The sequence below is a fragment of the Capricornis sumatraensis genome, chromosome 3 (assembly GCF_032405125.1).
Source record: "Capricornis sumatraensis isolate serow.1 chromosome 3, serow.2, whole genome shotgun sequence".
Lineage (NCBI taxonomy): Eukaryota > Metazoa > Chordata > Mammalia > Artiodactyla > Bovidae > Capricornis > Capricornis sumatraensis.
This window is the reverse complement of record NC_091071.1, coordinates 24490445-24509932: the sequence shown is the minus strand read 5'-3', so window position 1 is coordinate 24509932 and position 19488 is coordinate 24490445. Positions and strand designations below refer to the sequence as shown.

Here is a 19488-nt window from a genome sequence, read left to right as displayed (position 1 = left end):
TAGAATCCAAATCTACGGTTTCAACAAAATGCTAAGGTAGGAAACTAAACAAAGAGGTGAAACTATTCAAGAAAGCATAACTTATTATTCTTATTTGCAGATGATACAATAGTATGTTTACAGAACTCAAGAAAGTAGTCAAAACATTATTGGAACCAGCAGCTGAGACCTCAAGAGGACCAAAGTCAAAGGTAATAACAATAGTTGATTAGAAAATGGAACGGAAAGAAGATTCTATCCACAGCATTCTAAGCTCCCAACGGTGGGGAGAATGGTCTCCTTTCCAACTCTGGTTTGTACTTTGTCTCCTGGGTTCCCAAGCAGCCCTGCTTGTGCCTGAAATCTCCCTAAATCTCTCACAAAACTGATGGAAAGTACCATGGAAATCTCTATCTCTTGCTGCAGCTGATAGATGGGCACACAGGCTCTGGCTCCTGGTGTCTGGGTCAGAGGTCCGTCTTTGCAATAGAAGTAACTGCGTGACCTCGAGCCACTTAATCACTTACCTTGTGCCTCAGTTTCCTTATATGTAAAATGAGGGGTAATAACAGCACCTACTTGATTAGGATTAAATTAGTTAACTCATGGAAAGTGCCAGAAACACTGTCCAACAGGTAGCAGGCACTCAAAGTTCGTTATGATTCTACCATCAAGGTTTCAGCGGTCCTGCTTTCCAAGCTGCAGCTGTGGATTCTGGCACAGGGGGATGGCGGAGGAAGAAGTGTGCTGAGGGTTTGGGACTTTCACATCATCCTGAGTTTTTCTTTAGTACAGCAAGTTATTACACTATTGGATAATCGATTGAACCATACAGAATGGACTTTTTAAAAGGTAAGAAGTGGCCAAATATTGACAATTTCATATGATACAACCTAATCATTTTCAATTTACTTGTTTTGTGTACTGGACAGTGTAGTGTATGTCTTGAAAGCATGGGAAAAGTTCATTCTCCTTTCTTATCCCCAGTCCTTGGCAGTGGTTCTGATGCTGAAGGAGACACTCAGTGTGTGTGTGATGAAGAAACAGACTTGTGATCAGAACACACGTATCATGTCAGATCACAGAGGGGAAGAGGGGATTTTCCAGGTAGTGGTAAATATCTGCCCTGACAGCCCCACCCCATCTCCAGCAGTGCCATCCCCCATCCCAGGACTGCAGTTGATACCTTCCTCTGTGTCCCATGGTGTACCACACCCCACAGATGTATACCACACAGATGTACCTGCTTTTTCATCTCTTCAGCTAGACTGTGCTCTCCCCAAGGACAGGAGCCCAGATCTATTTGCAGCACCAGTAGGGAGCACTCTGTTTTCAAATGAATGGATACTGGACAGTCCTAGCAAGATTCAGAGGGGTGGCTCCGTTTTGGGTAGGGGTCATTCCTGTCTTTCATAGCCTTTGTGCATTTTGTGGAACTCGGAGCCTGGGTTTGAGATTCAAGGATGTAGTTTAATTTTTTTCAAGCCTGCCTATTGGGAGTAACTTGGGAAAGCTGTCTGACTCCTTCTAACTTCAGTTTCATAATGGATGAGCAAGCCCTCTGTAAATTTTAATTCACTTTGTATATTGGCCAACACTATATTAACATTAATGGCTATTACTGATGATTTTTTTTTAAGGATTAGGAACAGAGCCTGGCACATAATAGGTGGTCAATAAACATTCACCACATGAATTGGATTTGGAATTCTGAGCACTTGACTGAAGTGAGTTTGCTTCTGGCTGATAAAGGACACCTTGGAAGTCTCTGGAAGATGGCAGAGTTTTTCAGGGAGTCATTTCATCACAATGTGCTTCTTAAAAAAAAGCAACTCAATTTCCATTTTGTAGGTTAGGTGTGGGGTGGATAGGGAATTCACCTTCCTGTCCTTGCTTAAAAATAATTTCAAGTAATTAAAGCATCTGCTTGGGGAAAGGGCAATAGGGACACCAGGAAGTGTCCTCAATCAGAAAGGAAGACGTAGTCCCTCAAAATGCCTGCAAAGACCAGGCTGGGAGGGTGAACCAAGGCAGAGGTCTGTAGACACAGCATTTGTCCTCTCTCATACTCTGAATACCAATGTCCACAGCAGGCCCCGTGGCAGCTCAGGCACAAGCATGGGTGCACAGGATTGTCACAGCTCAGATCTGCTGCTCAGTGGCTGAACTCTCTTGGGTGGCTCACTGTATTTCTCAGAGCCTCGGTTTCCCCACCTGCCACAGAAGTTCCGACCTCATAGCCATTGCTGTGAGGATTAAATGATGCATTGTGGAGCAAAGCGTTTGATCTGGTGTTTGTCTCAGAGTCAGGGCTCAGTAATGGTAGTGGTGGTGATGACGATATTATGGTCAAGATGTATTTTCAGTCTCTTCAAGATTATTAAGGAAGTTATACTCATGGAATTGAGATGGCAGTCATCTGTTTATTCATCCATCCATCCATCCATCCATCCATCCATCTATCCATCCACCCACCCAATACTTACCAAAGCCATTGGCATGTGCCAAAACCAGAGGGCACTGGAATCAAAGAGTAGACTCAGACTCTGTGCCTACTATCAAGGGCACATTGCCTAACTCAGTATCTTTTTGCTGCTTCCAGGAAGAGGTAAGTTTGGGTTCTTACATGAATTTCAATGCCTCACCCTCACTTCTGTTAAAGAATGTGTCACATTATATTATGATTATTGATTTGCTTTTTTACCTAACTAGAGTGAGTGCTTTAAGGGACAATTTCACTGTATCTTTTTCTTTCCCTCCATCATTATCCCCTATAACCTTCGGCACAAATTAGGGCCTCATGGAATGGAGCCTGATACTTTATGCAGCCTAAGAGCCCAAGTGGGGATCAGATAGGAAATCCTTGTCAGCGTTATTTATTAAGCACCTGCTACACCCTTGATCACTGCAGATGGTGATTGCAACCATGAAATTTAAAGATGCTTACTCCTTGGAAGAAAAGTTATGACCAACCTAGATAGTATATTCAAAAGCAGAGACATTACTTTGCCGACTAAGGTCTGTCTAGTCAAGGCTATGGTTTTTCCTGTGGTCATGTATGGATGTGAGAGTTGGACTATGAAGAAGGCTGAGTGCCGAAGAATTGATGCTTTTGAACTGTGGTATTGGAGAAGACTCTTGAGAGTCCCTTGGACTGCAAGGAGATCCAACCAATCCATTCTGAAGAAGATCAGCCCTGGGATTTCTTTGGAAGGAATGATGCTGAAGCTGAAACTCCAGTACTTTGGCCACCTCATGCGAAGAGTTGACTCATTGGAAAAGACTCTGATGCTGGTAGGGATTGGGGGCAGGAGGAGAAGGGGATGACCGAGGATGAGATGGCTGGATGGCATCACGGACTCGATGGACGTGAGTCTGAGTGAACTCCGGGAGATGGTGATGGACAGGGAGGCCTGGCGTGCTGCGATTCATGGGGTCGCAGAGTCGGACACGACTGAGTGACTGAACTGAACTGAACTGAACACCTTTGATGTACATGATGTCATATATTCTCAGCAAGGTGGGTACTCTTAACCTTATGTAATAGATCTGGAAATAGAGGCTGAGAGAGAGAAGTTAACTACATACACCCAGAAAGTCCAGTGGGCCTCAAATCCAGGTCTTAGCAACTTTTCTTGCAATAAAGCATTTAGAATCGTTGGAAGGTGGCTATGCAGTCATAAGTGTGAGGGCGTAAATGGACATGGAGGTGTGTCTGTAGTGTATACAAGGTTACATTTGAGGAAAGGCATTAACACAGAAAATTCAAAATCCTAGAGGGGCCAGGCAGAGGACCTAAGTGAGAGACACAGGCCAGGTAGAAGAAAAAAATCTTTGTCTTGGGCGTGAGTAAGGGAAGAGGTGGGGCTGTGGTGAACTGCACAGCACCAGCTCCCTGCAAAGGTGGTCACGGCTTCCTGGTTTTGGCCGCTTGATAACAGTCTGGGAGAGCTCAGTTTGGCCACACTTTAAAATTTCTTAAGAGTCATGAGAAATGTGAATTGTTATGAACTTCTCTCTGAAAGTTAATAGGGAAGGTGCTACTTTTTAAGAAAACCTTGAATAGGCTTCTCTCATATTCTGAAAGGTCTGAGTTTCCAGTCAGCCGCCGGAAGCTGTGACCCCCTCTAGACCTCTTCCGGAAGTGAAACCAGGGGCTTGAGGAGGGTGTTAACCAGCAAGCATCTGACCAGCATTTAGTGCTGGCAGTGATTAAGAAAAAAAAGGTCATCTCATTTCTCAGACTCCGCCTCTTCTGGCCAGAAGGTCTCCTCTGAGAAGATCCAAGAGCCCTTTCTCCCGTCTTCCACACACCTCTCCGTCCGTGGTCACGTTGTCTTCAGCCTCTCCACCACAGTCCTGGGGACATTACTCCCTTCCTCCTGCTGGACCCTAGGCCTCAGAGCTGAGTGCAGCCATGATGATGACGTCCTGCTGCCACGCCGGCCACAACTCGATCCCGTTCCTTTGTCAAGTGACAGAGCTGAAGGTGACTTACTGTTCTCGCCCAGGCAGTCACCTCCTCTCTGATCAGAACTCTCCGCAACTGACAGCTGGGTCATCAGCGGGACTTACCCAGGGCCACGACCCTGATCAGGGATCTTACAGCGCAGGGTCCCACACTGTCCCGGAGCAGGCACATGTCCGAAGACATCCCCAGTTGGCTCACTTCTCTTGGCTGCCTGTTTTACTTGGAGACGGAGGAGATGGTGGTTGGGGCAGGAGTGGGATGTGGGGTGGGCTGTAAACGTGACCTTTGACCCACACTCCCGCTGCATGCCCTGCCCTGTGCCAGCTCCCGGAGGCCCTTCACACCCCGTTCCACGGCAGCCACCTCCTCAGCCTCTCCCTTCCCACCACCTTCCCTCCATTCTTCTCACAGCAGCCAGACAGTTCTTTGAAAAACTCAAATTAGGTCATGTCACCTGCTTAGTGTCTCTTGCAACACTTAGAGTAAAACCCAAGCGCCTCATCGACCCCAAAGGCCCACACCGTCCAGCCTGCGACTCCCTGGTTCCCACCTCTTGGCATCACGTTCAAGCCCCCCCAGCGCTGCCTTCCAGCTCGAGCAGCGCATCCCCTCCCCCACTTTCACACTCTGCCTGCCCCTTCCTTTCCGGCTGCCATGCCCCTCCTTCTTGTCATTCCAGCCTCTGCTCAGACATCGTTCTCCGGGGAGCCCTGTCCTGCACCCTTCTCTCTGCCACGTCTTACCCTCTCAGACTGCATCAGCATCTAATGTGACTTTGTGGCTGCACTGTTATCTTGTCACTCCTGTGTGCCTCCTGGAGGGCCTGCTGCCTCCCTTAGTGCCCACAGGGGTGCCTGGCACCTGACAGGGGCTCCACAGACACATGCACAGTGGGAGACCAAGCCTTGAAGATGGGGAAAGACCTCACAACTGGCAAGATGGCACTTAATTCCTAAACCATTGTTCTGTGATGCCTCTGACCATGAGCAGTGGAGTTCTGGAAGGATCCTGGGTGTGAAGGGCGGACATGTGCTCTGTGAAGGTCAAGAGTTTGTGGGGCCTGTGATTCCTTTAAGGCACATCCATCCCCTCTTTGGAGAAGAAGGCAACGGCAACTCACTCCAGTACTCTTGCCTGGAAAATCCCATGGACGGAGGAGCCATGGACTGTAGGCTGCAGTCCATGGGGTTGCGAAGAGTCGGAGATGACTAATCGACTTCACTTTCACTTTTCACTTTCATGCATTGGAGAAGGAAATGGCAACCCACTCGAGTATTCTTGCCTGGAGAATCCCAGGGACAGAGGAGCCTGGTGGGCTGCCGTCTATGGGGTCACACAGAGTTGGACACGACTGAAGCGATTTAGCAGCAGCAGCAGCACCCCCTCCTCACAGCAGTGGCCCCTGCAATCAACGCTCTGTTTTACCACCTTCCAAGGATGCTGCTGGTTTTTTTCAAGAGGCAGATGATGGCCCTTGTCAGCAGGTTCTGTGGAGCTGAACCGTGGGGTGAGGCCAGGAATGCTAAAAGCAAGGGTTGCAGCCAGAAGAGAATCACAGGCCATTCTTTTCCTTTGACTATGGAATATGTGTCTGTGGGGGTGGGGGGTGGGGTGGATATATGTATGCATGTCTGTATGTGTGTGTCTATGTGTCTGTTTGTGAGTGAGTGAGTGTGTGTGTGTGTGTGTGTGTGTAGAGGCCCTCAGTTGAAGAGATATGGCTGATAGCTTGCTCTGCACTTAGCTGAAAATGGTAAGAAATGTCTGTGGCAAAAAGCAGCTCCCTGAGCTCTAGCAAGAGCAAACAATGGGGAAGGATAGAAGTTGCTGGTGGACACATCAGTCCTCACACTGCAGAGTGTGTTGTCCCAGCTCAGGATCGGTGTGCATGGTTTTAATGAAGCTCTGGCTGCTTGCACCTCACACTATGCGCTCGCCTTGCCTCAGCCACCTTACTCCCAGAATTGAGTGCCTTTTCTGTTCAGCTGTGTGGGCACCGGGTCGCCTCCTGAAGGGTGGCTTCACAGCTGGCTCCCGTTGTCCTCATCCTTCCATCCTTTCTTTCCTCAGCCTCGGGTTTCAGCTGTTCCCCTTGAGGCTCCCTATATGTGCAGGTCACCACGTGCCCTTCTCTGCTTCAAGATCTTTTCACAGATGACTGTTTACATTTATTAGGGTTTCTGGTCATGCTGGTTTTCCCCATCTCTGTATGTACGTGTGTGTGTGTGTGTGTGTTTATGGTTGTGTGCACATGCACACAAAGGCAAGGCAGGGATCTCTTTTGGTTTACTGCATGCCAGTATAGTGCCTGGCACTTGGCACTGCCAGTTACATGGACAGGTGGATGGACGGAGGGATGGGTGGATTAGTGAATCAATGAGTGCAGATGCTCTCTGAATGGAACTGTGCTGTCTGGTTTCTCATCTCATCCTTCTTTGTCATGGGGCAAAGTGAATATATATCTTTGGGATAAAAGCCTACTTTCCCCTAAATGTAGTTCAGCTGGTCATGCCTTTCCTCAAGAGAAGTCCCAATCATTCTGCTTTCACTTGGTAGGAAGGCCAAGCTCCTAAGTCATCCATACAGAGAGGTTCCTTCCCTTTGAATTCCACTGGGACTCAGGGTAGCCACCTTCTCCCCACCCGGCAATTCTACTTGCCTTACGTTTCCTTTGGTGGAGGTGGAGCTGACAGGGTTATTCCCCTTGCTGTGGTCAAACCTTACTTAATTTGGAATCTGGAAGGTTTGGGGTCAAGGTCACCCCTAATTAGCTATGAAACTTTGGGTAACTTGCCCTGGCTGGGTCTCAGTTTCTTCATCAAGAGCATTCTATTAGATCAGTGTTCCCCAGATTTTAGTAACTGACCCATTAATGTTGTAACTTTTGCCATATTCTGTGTCCTGTGTACTATTATTTATTTGACATCTTGTTTTAAAGTGATATGCATTTTTTCTTGTATTTATACAGTACTACTGTCCAATATAAATGTAATGTGAACCACATATGCACTCTCATTGTTTCTAGAAGCCACATTAGAAAAAATAAGAAGAAACAGGTGACATTAATTTTAACAATATATTTTATTTAACCTTATTCATCCAAAATGTAATCAATGGAAATTATCCAGATATTTAACTCTTTTTTCATACTAAATGTCCAAAGTCTGTTGTATTTTTTTATACTTCCTGCACATCTCTCTATGGATGCTAAATTTTCACTGAAAATCCTTGATCTGTTTAGATGTCATGAAATGTACAGTTGAAAGGATAGACTTACATACTCATGTTGTTCCAAACAGTTATTTTCTAATAACTGAGTCGAGTATCAGATTTTAATTGTAAATTAATTGAAATGAGATGAAATAAAAAACTCAGTTCTGCAAGTTGTACTAGTTAAATGTCAAGTGCTCAATAGCCACATGTGGCTGGCGGTGACTATACTGGATAGCATGGACATGTGACAATTGTACATGTCACAAACAAACCCACCTCCCTGTTGTAAACAAAAGGTAGCCTTAAAAATAAATACAGTGACACTACAAGAGTGACATTAAATTCTCGCTAGATACTGCTTCCTGCTGAGGTGCTGAGCTCTAGGTCTGCTCTGTGTCTGCTAGAAAGGGAGATTTTTAGCACATGTGAAAAGGTGTTAAAGACACACTGGCACCTAGCTGAGACTCTCCCTTTGATGGAATTAGAAGGATTAAGAAAACTGAAAAGGGATTTTGATGCTGCAGCCTTGTACCACCTAAAATAATCCTAGATAAAACAACAACCGGACCAGCAGCCCCCCCGCGCCCCCACCAACCCACACCTCTCCTCCGCATCTAGACGGTCACTCTTAGCTCTAAAAGTAGCCTTTTGCTCCTTTACTCTTATCACTTTGTTTCCTTGTCAGAGACCACTCGCATGTGACCTTGTAAGAAGTGAACTAAGCAAGACTTGGAAAAACTAAGTTCTGGTTCAGACTCGGTCATTCCCAGCACTGTGATTTTGGGTGAGGTCTCAGTTTCCTCATTTTGGGAAATGGGAGTGTTTAGATTCACCAAAACCCAGCAACCATGGAGTGGCAGGCTCTGGGCCCTGGCTAGTCTCAAATTATCTCATTTTGTCCATACCATCAACCCTGTGAGAAAGGCACTGTTCCACTCTCTCTGCAGAGAGGAATGTGGAGGCTCAGAGAGCTTTGAGCAATCTGCTAGAGCCCCACCAATAGAAGCCACGAATTTAGAACCTGAATCCATGTCTGGGGACCACTGAGAGATCATTGTCAGATGCGCAGGGCAATTCCCTTCCCCCTAAATGGTAAGCTTTCAAGACACTGTCAGCATAAGTTTGTGGATTTCTTGGAACTTTTCCTTCCAGTTTATGCCAAGTCCCTGGTTTTCTGAGTTGCTATGCTTTTCTGATTTACCCACACTTTCTTTTGGTCTCCATCTCTATTATTTCTTGCTCCTCCCTTCAGCTTGTTTTTATTCGCAATTCATCTGCGAGCTGCTTGATGTTTCTTGGTCCTTCTTGAAGTTCTGCCCACTTTGGAGTTTGTGAATTGGCAGCCTGGTGGGCTGCATCAAGCCTGCAGACATTTTTGATTTGGCTCAGGTGGTGCTGGCTCACATAGTGATTTAAAAAATTTTTGAATTTCAGTGCCAACATTGAAACGTTGGGCATTTCATGTAAATATCTGGATTTCTAGAGTTTTTAGAACAGTTTACAACACTGGACCATTGGCTGGAAAACTGAGTGGTGGTAGCATTTTCTAACTCCCCTAGGTCCTCCTCCTCCCTACTGTCTATCACCCCACCTCTCAGCCCAGCCTGAGTGTCAACTGTCAGCTGTCATTGCACATGTGCTGCCATTTTCTTATACTAAAGCTGGACAGCAGTGCCGAATACTGCTCTGTCATTCTCTACTTGTGTGACCTTGGGTAAGTGTCTCAACGTTCTCATCTGAAAATGAGCATAATCATTGTCCAGACCTCAAAGGGTTGTCATGAGAATTAAATAAGCTAGACTGGTTCCAAATCGGGAAAGGAGTACATCAAGGCTGTATATTGTCACCCTGCTTATTTAACTTATGTGCAGAGTACGTCACGAGAAATGCTGGGCTGGATGAAGTACAGGCTGGAATCAAGATTGCTGGGAGAAATATCAATAACCTCAGATATGCAGCTGACACCACCCTTATGGCAGAAAGTGAAGAAGGACTGAAGAGCCTCTTGATGAATGTGAAAGAGGAGAGTGAAAAAGTTGACTTAAGACTCAACATTCAGAAAACTAAGATCATGGCATCTGGTCCCATCACTTCTTTGGAAATAGATGGGGAAACAATGGAAACAGTGACAGAATTTATTTTGGGGGCTCCAAAATCACTGCAGATGGTGACTGCAGCCATGAAATTAAAAGACCCTTGCTCCTTGGAAGAAAAGTTATGACCAATCTAGACAGCTTATTAGAAAGCAGAGACATTACTTTGCCAACAAAGGTCTGTCTAGTCAAAGCTTTGGTTTTTCCAGTGGTCATATATGGATGTGAGAGTTGGACTATAAAGAATTGATGCTTTTGAACTGTGGTGTTGGAGAAGACTCTTGAGCGTGCCTTGGACAGCAAGGAGATCCAACCAGTCCATCCTAAAGGAGATAAGTCTTGAGTGTTCATTGGAAAGACTGATGCTGAAGCTGAAGCTCTAATACTTTGGCCACCTGATGTAAAGAACGGAGTCATTTGAAAAGACCCTGATGTTGGGAAAGATTGAAGGTGGGAGGAGAAGGGGACGACAGAGGATGAAATGGTTGGATGGCATCACTGACTCAATGGGCATGAGTTTGAGTAAGCTCTGGGAGCTGGTGATGGACAGGGAATTTGGACATGCTGCAGTCCATGGGGTTGCAAAGAGTTGGACACGACTGAGCAACTGAACTGAACTGAATGTATGTAAAGTACTTTGAAGAATCTCCAGCACAAAGTAAGTGCTACATAAGTGTTAGCAATCATTAAGGGGAAAGGGCAGTGTTTTTGGTATATATGTCTCTATCATTGAGAAAAAAGGAAATAGACTGAAAGAGTCACATGTTTTCAGCAAAACAGCAGGGAAGCATAATTCTTTGGATAAGTGAAACAGTTCTTAAAACTGGCCTATTTTGTTTATTCACACTGTTGGGCTGCCCCATGCAGGTATCTGAATTCAAGACACCTGCACTGCCCCACCCCTAGCACTGCAGAGCTGCATTTCCTATAAACATCCACGTATTTCAGATCCACATAGAGGCTGAGTGGCAGGATCTGTGTTCACCTCTCTTCCCTCTTCTGTTCACCATCCTAGCTGCAGCACGTAGTGTGAACTTGCTGGTGGTGCTTGTCATTCTCTCCACTAATTTTAGCTGAAGACCATTTCATGACCTGGACTGATATTATTTTTGGAGGCTTCACAGAGCCACAGGCAACTCTCTTAGGGGTACAAATTCCCTAGGCTCATGATGGCACTGATTGCTTAATCCATTGGATCATTCTCTCCTAGTTTGCTATGACATGGAGCTTCATGTCTGGTAGGTACACTTGGAGTGGAATTGTGCATTTATGGAAAAGTCCTATGTACAAAGCAGTCTGTGGCTTAGGGGGTTTACAGTGCTTGAACACACTGACATGTTAGGCAATAAAAACAATGTGAGCTACTATTTATTGAGCTTCTACAATGTGTGAGGGACCATGTGAAGCCTTTGCATGTTTTACTTCAAATTGCCACAAAACAATGCAGGGAATAGAAGGTTAATAACATTTATTGAACTCTTAGTCAGAGACAAGGATTACAAAGCTACTGTTCTGGACTCCAGCCCAAGGCCAGCCCAGACAGCCTCCATCATAGCTACCTCATTGGTCTGCGCTTAAATCCCATCAATGGGCCATATCTCCAACTGAGCAACACAAGCAGAGTTCAGCTCTCCTGGGCCTTTAACAGACTCATTAAGAATGACTTGTCCAAGGTCACACAGTGGGTTATTACAAGAACCAAGCCTGGAATTCAGGACTCCTCATGCAATGCTCTTTCTCCCACTATTATGACAAGGATCCTAATGCCAAATGAGAATTAAGAGGGGCCAGACAGGTTGCAGAGAATTAGGTGCACCACATAGGGACTGTCTCGAACTGGGGTGCATGTGTTCTTTTGAAGGGGTAACCATTAAATAGATTGTACAAATATACAATGGAATCCTACATCACTTCATTAAAGAAGGAAAAAGCATTATATATACTGTTTTGGCTTATTGATATATGAAGTGAGAAAACAGCAAGATATAAGTTGATGTGTATTATGTGCTCAAAAGAATTAAAAAAAAAGGAGACTTGAAATCCCCTATTCATATTTGCTTGTATATATACACTAAAAACCCCTATTCATATTTGCTTGTATATATGCACCGAAATAAACTGGAAACTAGACCCTTTTTTTAAATTAAAAAAGCAGACACATCACTTTGCTGACAAAAGTCCATATAGTCAAAGCTATGGTTTTTCCAGCAGTCATGTACAGATGTAAGAGTTGGACCATAAAGTAGGCTGAGCACTGCAGAATTGATGCTTTTGAATCATGGTGCTGGAGAAGACTCTTGAGAGTTCCTTGGACAGCAAGATCAAACCAGTCACTCCTAATGGAAATCAATCCTGAATATTCATTGGAAGGACTGAGGCTGAAGCTGAAGCTCCAATACTTTGGCCACCTGATGTGAAGAGCCGACTCATTGAAAAAGACCCTGAGGCTGGAAAAGATTGAAGGCAAGAGGAAAAGGGAGTGGCAGAGGATGGGATGGTTGGATGGCATCATAGACTCAGTGGACATGAGTTTGAGCAAGCTCCGGGAGATAGCAAAACACAGGGAGGCCTGGTATGCTGCAGTTCATGGGGTCGCAAAGAGTCAGGACTTAGTGACTGAAAAACAACAACAGTGATTACTTATGTGTGGCGGTGATGATGGGATGGTTTTGGGTATTGATGAGCAGGGGAAAGGGAACAGGAGGGAGACTTTGCAACATGTGCCTTTTCTATACTATTAGGTTTTCAAGTACTATGAATGTTATTACCTGTTAATGTGCATGTACACACACACACACACACACACACACACACACACACAGAGTTGCACAGGAAAGGCAAAGCAGCCTACTGCTCAGCTCTAGCTGACTGCTACTGTTTTGGGAACAAGAGTCTAACGTTTTCAGTTGTTTTTTCAAGGGAAGCTGGAAATATGTTTTTTTAATCCCCCCCCCTTTTTTTTTTTTTTTACAATAGCGAGTTGAAGTTAAGTGGGTGTTTTTTTTTTCAGTTTTATTTGTTTATTTATTTTTGGCTGTACTAGGTCGTCATTGCCGTGAGAGCGCTTTCCCCAGTTGTGGTGAGCCGGGGCTACTCTCTAGTTGCTGTGCTTGGGCTTCTCATTGTGGTGGCTTCTCTGGTTGCAGAGCACAGCTCTAGGCATGTGGGCTCCAGTGGTCGCAGCATGCGCTCAGTAGCTGCGGCTCTTGCTTTCTAGAGCACAAGTTCAATAGTTGTTGTGCACAGGCTTAGTTGTTCTGTGGGATGTGGGATTTTCCTGGACTAGGGATTGAACCTGTGTCTCCTGCATTGGTCTGTGGGTTCTTTACCACTGAGCCACCAGGGAAGCCCCTAATTCCAATTATTAATTTCAAATTTTCCATTGCTAATATGTAGAAATACAATAGGGTTTTTGCATATTAACAGTGTGCAAGTGTGTTAATTCATTAATTTTGTCCTTAGGAGCTTCTATTGTGGAGTCTTTGTAATTTTCTATGAAGGCAATTATATCATCTAAGAATAGAAACAATTTAATTTCTTCCTCCATGTACACCTTTTCCTCCCTTTTTCTTGCCTTATTGCACTGGCTAAAACGTCCAGTATTATGCTGAATAGGAGTGATGAGAACATCCTTGCTTTGTTCTAGATCTTAGGGGGAAAGCGTTCCATCTTTCATCATTAAATGTGATGTTAGCTATAGGTAATAGATGTTCTTCATCAGATTAAAGAAGTTCTCTCTCTGTTCCTAGTTCGATAAGTTTTTTTTAATCAAATGGATGGATACTGACTTTTGTCAAATATTTCCTGCATCTATTAAAATGATAATATAGAATTTCTTTTTTAGTTTGCCAGTATGGTGAATCACATTGTTAATATGGTGAATGATTTTCAAATATTGAACTATTTTATAACTATATATAACTATATTATATTCCTGGGATAAATCCAGTTTGGTGTTGTGTATTATGTTGGTTCACATGTTCATTTGGGTTTTCCATAAGGTGTTATGGAAAAACCTGAACAAACTTTTTGACCAACTCAATATTATCCTTCTCATATATTGCTGGATTAGAGTTGCTAATGTTTTGTTAAGGATTTTTAAGTCTATGTTCATGAGGACTATCGGTTGCTAGTTTTCCTATAATGTCTTTGTCTTATTTTGATATTAGGGTAAAGGTGATGTCATAAAACAAGTCAGGAATTTTCCCTTGATTTCCCTAATTTTTAAATGATGAAAAAATGACCTATAGAGTGCTTGCTGTGTGCCAGGCATTGAGTTAAGTGCTTATTTAATCCTTACAAGAACCCTATGACTCCATTATTGTCATCATCCTCACATTACAAATGGGGAAACTGAGGCACAGAGGAGTTAAAGTCACTTGCCTAAAGTCACACAGCTTCTAAGTACCAAAGCCAAGACTCAAACTCCAGAAGTCCAGCTTCAGACTGGGTACTCTTAATCTGTTTACTACACTTTCTCCAAAGATGTTTACAGGCAAAAGAGAACACGTCTAGAGGGCTCAGATCAGTTTGCTGCTACTAAGTCGCTTCAGTCGTGTCTGACTCTGTGTGACCCCATAGATGGCAGCCCGCTAGGCTCCCCCGTCCTTGGGATTCTCCAGGCAAGAACACTGGAGTGGGTTGCCATTTCCTTCTCCAAAGCAGGAAAGTGAAAAGTGAAAGTGAAGTCACTCAGTCGTGTCCGACTCTTAGTGACCCCGTGGACTGCAGCCTACCAGGCTCCTCCGTCCATGAGATTTTCCAGGCAAGAGTACTGGAGTGGGGTGCCATTGCCTTCTCCGACAACAGTAACTAGCACATGTCAAAGCGTTTACTACCTGATAGGTTACAGCCTCATCACCTCCTTTCATCCTGCACCAACCCCCAGAGGCAGACAGGCAATTGGGCAAAGGCTCCCGTCTGCTGTGTGACTCCATCTCTCTCACTTTGTCTCCCTTAACATTCATTGTGCCTTTTAGAAGGAAAAGTTTTAAAAATATCTCCTTCAAATCTCAGTATAATTTTGCATTACTCCTTCCTTATCAGGCAGGCTCACCGGTCCTCTCTCCTGCTCTCTTTCCTCAAGCATTTCAGGCTCATCTTTTCCTCCCGCACTGCCTTCTGCTGTGCACTGTCTTGTCCCAGCTGGCCCAATCAGGGTCCCCAACTCGATTTTGTTGGCTTATTGTATGTGTTTTGAAAAGTTGGAAACATCTTGCTTATTTTATAAGGAAGAGGAAAGAGACGGAGTTTTAGGAACAGCTGGGACACTAGTTTTGTTCACTGAGCACACAGCAAGAAGGACTGAAGTTAGTGAAATAACTTCTCAACAGTAATGAAGGTACTGGATGCAATGGAAGGACAGCTGTTTGCATGCTGGTTGGACTGCTCAACTATAGACGAGGTGCTCCACTTCTCAGGATCTCAGTTTGCTCCTCCGTAAAACATGTTCGGGATATGTACACATCATGGGGGAATTCAGTGCAAAAATAGAAGCATTTTATACAGGAAAAAAATCCAGTGTGGAGAAGGCATTGAGTGACAGTGCTTTCCACAGTCTGGGCACTGTGGTAAGCCATTTTAACATAGGTTATCTTAACATAAAGTGCCTGTGTGCTCCACCCATTTAATGGGTGGGGAAAGCTGTGGTGCAGAGAGTAAGAATTCTCAAGTGGCAGAGCTTTGTTAGAAATCCCTGTATTCTCCACCAGACCAGTTAAATTAGACTGTATGGGGCAATTCCTAGAGGCAGGGGATTGGACCATATGGCCTTTACCAAGCTCTTCCTCTTAATCTAGAGGCTGAAGGGGCTAAGAAACAGCCTTGCTTTCCCCTAGCTACTGGCTCCCCTGTTGCCAACACACAGCCACTCCCTAACCCTCTACCACCACAGTGAGAATTTGAAATTGGGGTGAGTCCACTGCCAGGAAAAGTGATTCAATTAAAATCTCAGTTTTCAACAATATTACCAAGCTCTTCGGTCTGTTACTTCACACCCAGCATAGCTGAGCCTCAGAGGTAGGGTAGTGAGAGTTTGCTAATTGTTGGGGGCTGGGGGCAGGGTGGGGAATACTGAAATGAGCTCTGCCGGAGGAGCCGGCACTGAGCCCAGTGCTCTTCTCCGCATGCCTCCAAGTCCTTCCTCCAGCTCAGGCAGGGCTAAGCAGCCCCAGTCCTTCCTACAACTGAATCAGCTTCATGATAACAACTGCAGCAGCACACACAGCAGCAATCAATGTGTGGTGTGTTGGGCACTGAGCTGAGCGCTTGACTTGCACCCCCATCTCCATCAACATCTTTACTTCTCACCACAATTTCAAGGGTAGCTACTCTCATAATGCTCATTTCACAGAAGGGGAAACTGAGGCATGGAGACATTAAAAAGTTCATAGATTAACAGCCAACTCTGCTTCATTCTACAGTCTGCACTCTTAGTCACTAGGACATATTTTTTGTCCTTACGGTTTTGAGAGAATGACTTAAGGATGTCACCCTTGAGCCACCTTGCAAGCCATTAACCAAGCTGTTACCAGCCCATGATCTTCCCGCAAGCCTGACCTCTCCAGTGGTTCTTCTCCAGGATGTTTGACCCTCTGCGTCCATCTCTGAGTTCCCTGATCTCAGAGACTGTGTCTTAGGGGTCTCTGAGTCACCTCCTCAGCTCTTGGCACAACAGTAGGTGGTCATAACTCTGAATGTATGAACACATCAATGTCCTCCAAGTTCTGATCAAAATTCCTCACTCTTTTGAATCTCCAAGCCCTGGGCTCAGCCTTGAAGAGTCTGTGCCTGGCATAAGACAGGTGCCAATGCTAGGGGCAGGAAGGTCCTAGCAGGCATGGGAGTTAATCTGTAAATGTGCAGTACCTTGACTCCCACCTTGAGGGGTTTGAAGATCGGAGCTTTCCCTCATTCTCCCCATCCTCATTTCTCTGCTCTGGACCCTGAGAGCTTTTCCTTGTCTCTATGGTTCTGTGCCTCAAGGGGTTTTCAGAAGAAAAGCCTGAGAGAGTGGTAACTTCAGTCTAAAGAGAGGATGGAGGGGTGACCGATGGGAGTCAGATATACTCTGGTATGAGGGCTAAAAGGAAAGGGGGCTCTGTCATTTCTGTGGTTCATCAAATAAGTAACCTTCTCAAAAACACTCCTCAAAGGACAGTTCTGGAGAGGTTCAGGAGGGCCAGGGGGTGGGGGCGGGGAGGTGGGAGCTGGGCCTAAATCGATCCCAGCTTGGGGTAATTACAGGACACGTGCCCGCCACCCCAGCAGTGCGAATCAGGCTAGCTCTCTGCCAGGGCAGCCAGAGCAATTCGTTAGTAATAAAAGCCTCATCACTCATTGGCAGAGAGGCTCAGTCTTAGCAAACTTATGCTTTCTCCTACCTGCCAAATTTGGGAGGGGGCGATTTATTTAAATACGGCAGAGGCTGTGGCTATCAAGTTGAATGTTTTGGAAAGGAAATCTCAGCCAGGCTCTTCAGAAATCCAGCTGTCAAGTTCCCAGGATCCTGAAGGCAGCAGGGTAGATGATGCTATGATTCTAGGCTTTAGATAGGACTGGATTTTTTTTTTTTTTTCCTATTTCTTTCTGTCCCTCTCTCCCATCTGCCCGCAAGTGATCTTCAGGAATATTTCAGCCACAGAGATTCAGGGACTGTCGCAGGGACTATCTGGAAGAAGTGTCCATCTCCAGCTGGAGCCCCCCAAACTCTTGCTTGCCTCAGGTGCCCTGGCAAGCACCAACTCCCCACTTCCCCGCGGCGGCAATGCCCCCTGCCGCCCCCCGACCCCAAGCTCTCTTCAGGAATTCAGTGCAAGTCTCAGCTACACTTCGGACAGCAGGCTAAGCTGTGGAACCAGACAGACATCTGCAGCAGCAGTGAGCTGCCCAGGGTCGGTGGACTGGAGGCAAAGCCAAGAGGTGAGGCAGGTCCTCAAGGAGACTGTGACCCCCTGCGGTGGCGGCCTCGGTAGCCCGCATGTCCCTCCGCACCCTTGCCCTGTCCAGGGCACGGTCCTGGAGCCAGCCTGACTCTTCCTAGCCTCGCCTTCCTCAGGGTGGCAGAGGGGGCTCATCCCTTGCTCAATCCCAGCACCCCCCCGGAACAAGAGAGTGCCCAGGATCAGGGTTTTCAGCGTCCCCTGGGGTCAGGCGGCGCGGGGCAGAGGTGCCCCTAGTCTGGGTGGACCTGGGGGGCGACGGGAGAGGGGAGGCCCCCATGACACCATCTGTCCGGACTTGCAGTCGAGTCACACACACACACAGCCCTCCCTGGAGCCCCTCACGGACGCCTGACCGAGCCCTTCAGTCGCGCACACAAATACACACCGAGGAGCTCAAACCCCACACACATCCTGGCCCATCGCCCACCGCGCACACTCTTGAGACGCGCGCGCTCACACACACACACACACACACACACACACACACACACACACACGCACACGCACCGTCCCTGCCAGGCCACCGCAACTTCCTCTCACCCCCCAGAGTCTGGAAATGTCCGCAGTTGCCCGGAAAGGCGTAAACTTTTTGCAGAGGGGGCGCCAGGGATCTCATCGAGAAGGTGGCCAGGCCCGGGGGCCCTGAGCAGGGTTCGCCCCGCACTCTCTGGGCTCCCGGCTTCCCTCCCTCTCCCCCACGCCCCTCACCTGGTAAACCGAGGCACAGCAAGAGGCTGTAGTAGACCACGGGCACGAAGCCCAAGCCGCAGGCCGAGCCGGGGGACCAGGACTGCGAGCTGTTGGCTACGAGGTGGGCGTGCGTGTGCTCCATGAGCGCGCCCCTCGCTCCCCGCGGCTCGGCGCCCGGCCTGCCAGCCCCGCTCCGGACGCCGGCTCGGTGGTGGCGACCGCCTAGGCAGCAGCCGGAGCAGCAGCGCCTCTCTTCCCGCAGGACTTGCTTCTACCCTTGGCCGCGGTCCCCTCCGCACCTGCCCGCCTGGAATCCCGGCTCAGCCCTCCCGCAGAGCGCTGGGCGCTGGGCGCTGGGCGCTGGGCGCTGGGACTCGGGAGGGGCTCCCGGAGCCCATTTGTGCGCCTCCCACCTCGGGCTCGCTCGGCTCCCGCCTCGGAGCCGGGGGGCTGGGACGCCGGTCCCCGCAGCCAATCAGCAACTGCCTGGACCCGTTGGAAGGAAGGGGTGGAGGGGTGGGGTGAGATGCTCTGGAGGAGGGGGTCCCAGCTGCCCCTCTCTGCTCCAGATTCTGGAGGAGACATGAACTTAGACCTGAGAACCCCAAAGGAAGACTGGGTGGAAACAGCCTACCTTCATCTCCAACCCTCCGTCCCCCGCCCTGAGTGGGAGGGGCGTGGTGTGGGTGGGACCTGCTTCTCCAGCAAAGGTTCTGTATTGGGGCGGGGTGTCCTCAGTTTGCCTTTCTCGACCTTCCCCTCATCCAGCTCTCTTCTCCCCCTTTACCTCCCGCTCCCTCTCCCCACTCCCGCCAGTGCTTCAAGTCCATCTCCTACAGAAGACTCTCCACTCAGGGCAGGGGGTGAGAAGAGGAAACTGTAGGAGCAAGGATGCTCTTAGTTCAGTTCAGTTCAGTCGCTCAGTCGTGACCGACTCTTTGCGACTCCATGGACTGCAGCAAGCCAGGCTTCCCTGTCCATCACCAACTCCTGGAGTTTGCTCAAACTCATGTCCATTGACTCGGTGATGCCATCCAACCATCTCATCCTCTGTCATCCACTTCTCCTCCTGCCTCCAATCTTTCCAACATCAGGGTCT

The 19488-nt window shown here is 47.2% G+C and overlaps 1 protein-coding gene across 1 annotated transcript in view; it reads right to left on the bottom strand.

Moving 5' to 3' along the window:
- Positions 1-18531, bottom strand: part of GPR139 (G protein-coupled receptor 139) — a 43728-nt gene extending 25197 nt beyond the window's left edge. The window contains exon 1 of the mRNA XM_068969476.1: positions 18408-18531. Within this exon, the coding sequence (XP_068825577.1) occupies positions 18408-18531 (124 nt within the window). The remainder of the gene's footprint in view (positions 1-18407) is intronic.
- Between the last annotated feature and the right edge of the window lie 957 nt (positions 18532-19488).